Source organism: Limulus polyphemus, unplaced genomic scaffold (genome assembly GCF_000517525.1).
Source record: "Limulus polyphemus unplaced genomic scaffold, Limulus_polyphemus-2.1.2 Scaffold1206, whole genome shotgun sequence".
In the NCBI taxonomy this organism is placed as follows: Eukaryota; Metazoa; Arthropoda; class Merostomata; order Xiphosura; family Limulidae; genus Limulus; species Limulus polyphemus.
The window spans coordinates 270,929-275,625 of NW_013666816.1; the positions used below are offsets into that span (position 1 = coordinate 270,929).

The 4,697-nt window shown below is 29.6% G+C and overlaps 1 protein-coding gene across 7 annotated transcripts in view; it reads right to left on the reverse strand.

The window, feature by feature from the left end:
* Positions 1–457: 457 nt before the first annotated feature.
* Positions 458–4,697, reverse strand: part of LOC106462609 (uncharacterized HIT-like protein Synpcc7942_1390) — a 43,764-nt gene continuing 39,524 nt past the window's right edge. For all 7 annotated transcript variants that reach the window (XM_013922551.2, XM_022389927.1, XM_022389924.1 and 4 more), the window contains 2 exons: positions 2,332–2,404; positions 458–1,082 (listed from right to left, as the gene is read on the reverse strand). In XM_013922551.2, the coding sequence (XP_013778005.1) occupies positions 991–1,082; positions 2,332–2,404 (165 nt within the window). In that variant the 3' untranslated portion in view covers positions 458–990. The remainder of the gene's footprint in view (positions 1,083–2,331; positions 2,405–4,697) is intronic.

Below are 4,697 nucleotides of genomic sequence, written 5' to 3' on the forward strand. Positions count from 1 at the left end.
GCACTCACAGAGTGAATACATTTATACATTAAGCGGCAGAATGCAGGATTGAGTTATGCAGAATTTCCTTCCATCCCAAATGCTCTTTAGTTTCTGATCTTTTTCCATCCCTAGGTCCTATCAATTTTAGATTTTTTTTTTTTACTAGTTGGATATAGGACCTGCAAAATAACAGGAGACTCCCCATAAAATGTTTTGGGTAGCAAAAATCTGATTTATCTGGCTTCAAGTCAGTTCGAAGAAAAGAAAGAGACTGGACACAGTGTTCACTAAAAGGAGGTTTTAAATGTAGAATAACCGATGGTCCCTCCTTTGGATTTTTAAATACATTTTTCTAAATTAATTAGCCATCAATTTGATTGAAATTGTTTAATGAATAAAAAAAAGTTAAAGGGGCTGTACTGTGCTACAATTGTAAAAACAAGCATTAAATAACTGTTATAACAACAAAAAATCATCTTGTTAATTAAAAGAAATATTTATTTGGATAAAAAATATAACTCCATCTACATCACTTTATTAGAGTGCATGATGTAAAACTCTGGAAATGTTCACAACCTTAAGCATACTATCTGCATCAAAAGTAGAGATAAGATTACAATGTACAACAGAAAAAGGTTATACTGATTAATGAGCTGAAATTGAAGTGAAGCACTGGTTTTAATACAAAATGTAAATAAAATTCACAACCTACAATTAAGCAGCTCTGGAATACAAAAATCCCAATCAATACAAACTAATTTTGTATTCATAATTTTCTGATTAATTACAGTGTACAAAAACATGTAGAAATTCAGCTAGTACAGATGCTGATATTTTTAAACTGATTCGTACTTCTGTTTAGCTTAATAATTTAAAGTTTATATCTACAATAAACTATTGAGCAGTCAACTAACAAAATATACATATTCCTCAAATTTATATTATATTTTCATCAAGAATTTCAAAGACTAAAGCTTTGTGGAAAAATATAAATGACTCCTCAGAACATTAACCTGGTGGCCATTCCATTTCTCGCCCACCCAACACATCGATGTGAAAGTGATAAACAGACTGGCAGCCTTGCTCTCCATTGTTGATGACTGTTTGAAACAAAAAATTATCAATTACAAGTACATGATTTTTATCATTTACTCTACACCCAAAACATGAATCCAAATAGTGTTTATATGTAACTTTCTGATGTTCACTCTCCTTCTGCTCTACAAGTTTATTCATTCAGAAATGTGTACCACAAAATCATACACATTTCTGAATGGGTAAGTTTGTAGAGCAGAAGGAAAGTCAACATCAGAAAGTTATGTATAAACATTATTTGGATTCATGTTTTGTAGTAGTAGCTTTTATACTACAAATATGTATTCTAGTCTTTATATGTAATATTAACAGGAAGAAGAATTAACCATGTTAAAAGTCATCTGATAATCCAGGTAAAGCAAACACTATGGTTATTCATATTATTACTATTCTTTTACACAAAAATAAGGTGCATAGGCAGGTATAGTAGTGCATGCCATTTTGTTGAAGACTAAAGTTAATACAACACACTCATACACCACTAAGCAGGAAAATAAAAATGTCTACAGAGGTGTGATGTACGAATGTTAATCATAATTACAGTTTTACTGAAGATGTGACAAGAACATGTTTATACTTTCATCCGTATACTGAACAATAATAGTATTATACAGATGTAAAACCCTTAATTCAAAGTTTATTATACACCCTTTATCTTATGTGTTAATTTTTTGTAAAAACAAGATATTTATTGAATTAATCATTACAAAATACATATATCAGATTGTTTTTTCAGCAGGAAGCAACTTTCACTTTTTCTCCACTAATATTTATTAGAAGTGCTTTTCTTACATAAAAAAATACACCTCCAGCATTTGTTAGTTTGATATTTAAATATATTCAAGCAAATAAAAAATAAGACAATAATAAGGCTTGCTTAATACTTTTTTCAAGTAATCTAAGTACAGATCTGTAGCAAGAGCACGAACTGTTGGAATGATGCAAATTTAGCCAAACCACATGTCTTCTTGCCTGTTCTTGAAGTATTCTATATCACAATATACAAAGGTTGGTAGCCATCTACTCTACATGCATAATCTTAACTTAAAGAACCCACAAAAACCACTGTTAAGTTCATTTCTCTCAGTGTGTTATTCTGAAGGTAATATGTCTATACATTTTTTTAGAAAGAAAAAAAATTAAGAATTCTTTACAAAACATATTTTTTATAAACCACACATAAAGTCTTACATGTTATATGTCTTTATGTCATATGTTATAACAGGACTTTTTAGTTAAATGTTCTAAACTTACCTAGTCGATATCCACTAGTAAGATTTTCCTGAGCTGCTACTTTTTTTGCAGTTATTAAAAGGTGACCAAGAAGCTGAAAAAAAATTAAAGTTTATACATTAGTTAAAATTAAGCTATCATGTAGCCCTAACAGAAATAAAAGAAATATTTTTATTATCTAACATTTTTTACACTCAACAATAAAAATATTTATACAACATATCTATTAAAGGAATAAAAGAACAATTATATTTTTCTTTAATTCAACTGGATTCATACAGTTTTTGCCTTGTGTATTCAAATTTAGAACCATAATTTCAAGACAAACCAGACACTGTTAGTAAAAACATCTTGCAACTGTGTGTAATGTACAGTTTTGATCATATAACCAGTGATTCTTTTAAATACTTTTTTTCTCAAATTTTTAAATACAAAAACATGCTTAAAAAACTGCTCTGCACATAGAATGCAAAGTTATATTTCAAACCTGAAAACCAAATGTAAACATTTAAAAATAATTTCTTCAGAAAATCTGAGATTTAATTATTTACTGTCATGTTTAGACATATAATTCTTTACCACTTTAAATACAAAAAATTATGTCTATATAAACTTTGATAATTATCCTTAAAAATATGGTTCATCACACCAAAACTAATTATTGCGTACTCTACATCTAACAAGTTATGCATCTACATATGTAAACTTGCATGAATTTGTTCACAAACTATTGAAACATTGAAATTATCAATAGTATACCAATATAACTCCCATACATTGATTTTAATTGCTTTAATAAGGTAAAGTTTTATGTTGCTATGTTTGTCCTCCTTGCTTCATTAATTTCACTGACCAAATTATACAAATATACAAAAGACTGAAACTCAAAAGAAATAACAAATGTACAAAATTCTCATATAGAATTATAAGTCTATGAAACTGATAACTTACAATTGAACTATTGTAGTCAGAATGAAACATTTGTTCAGCTTGAAACTATATTACCTTTATACTCAATATATATATAAGCTTTTCCACAGTTATTGATGTTTTCATTTAGTCAATAGTAAAAAAAGAAAAATATTCTTACTGCAACAACATGTAAATAGGTGCCCATCTTTTCTCGCAAGTTTTGACTAAATAGGTCACAAGAAATTTATTTTACACATTGTAAATCACTTTTGTTGCCATTTTAGGGAATTGTTCTTTGTACGCTTGCATAACTGCAGGGAAGTATCTAAATAGCTAGTTGACTCCAATCTCAATGAGGGTGAGAGCCTAAACAACTGGATAGTACATTTCCCTTTCTACGAAGACCCAGAATCAAATCACAATTCCTGCCACCACATACCATCCTTCTCAGAACTTCCCTGAAAGTGGCAACAGATTTGCAGACACAACATAGGATATAAAGTAATTATTATTTAGTGATGAACCAATAAAAATTACTAACTGACCAGCAATTACACTTATATGAATGTGAGGGCTACTAACCATGACAACAAGCGATATCCAACTGTCAAACTTTACTATCAGTACCTGATTTAATTCAACTCTACTTCCTTCACTGACATTATCTCTGATAATGTGAAGAATTCAGAAAGTGATCGAAGTAGATACGTAAGATAATACTTTGGTCAAGCTACTGCAGAAACCTAGTTACTTTATTTTCAAAGACAATTATAAATCTGCAGTCAAACACGTCTACAACGGTTAATGATGTAAGATATCCACTTATGTCCCGAGAAAAAAAAAACGAAGCAATAATCATGGTATTTACACTATGTGTACAAAAGTGACAGTCACAAACAAAAAAATTTAATTATGGGTCTCCAACTGATGTAATATCACTTAAATGCATGATAAGTGTTCTTAATATATACCTACAATGTGAGCACATACACGTTTAACAAAAATATACACATATACCAAGCAACAAATTTTGGTAAAAAATACTTTTTGTTTCAACCCATATGCCAAGGTTTAGACAATTTTGGAACATACAACCTTTTATCCAAGCTACCAGGCTATTTCTTTTTCAGCTTAAGTAGCTCTAAATTTTGTTCAACTACCATTTTCTTAATGAACAATTTAAAACAGTATGACTACTCAAACAATAGAATGATAATAGAAAAACATATGTATTTATACATGAATACAGCTGAGAAACTAGTGGAATCTGCTAATCAATTAATTGCCAGATTCATTAAACAAATACATTTAACATATCATCTCCAAATGATAGGGTCAACACAATCTACCAGCATTTGTAGAGTCAACATTGTCTCACATTCTGTACAGCATATTGACACAATTCATATTGTTACGCCACCATTCGTTAGTTAATTTTCCGTAAAAATTCTTTCCGAAGAAACTTTACCGATACA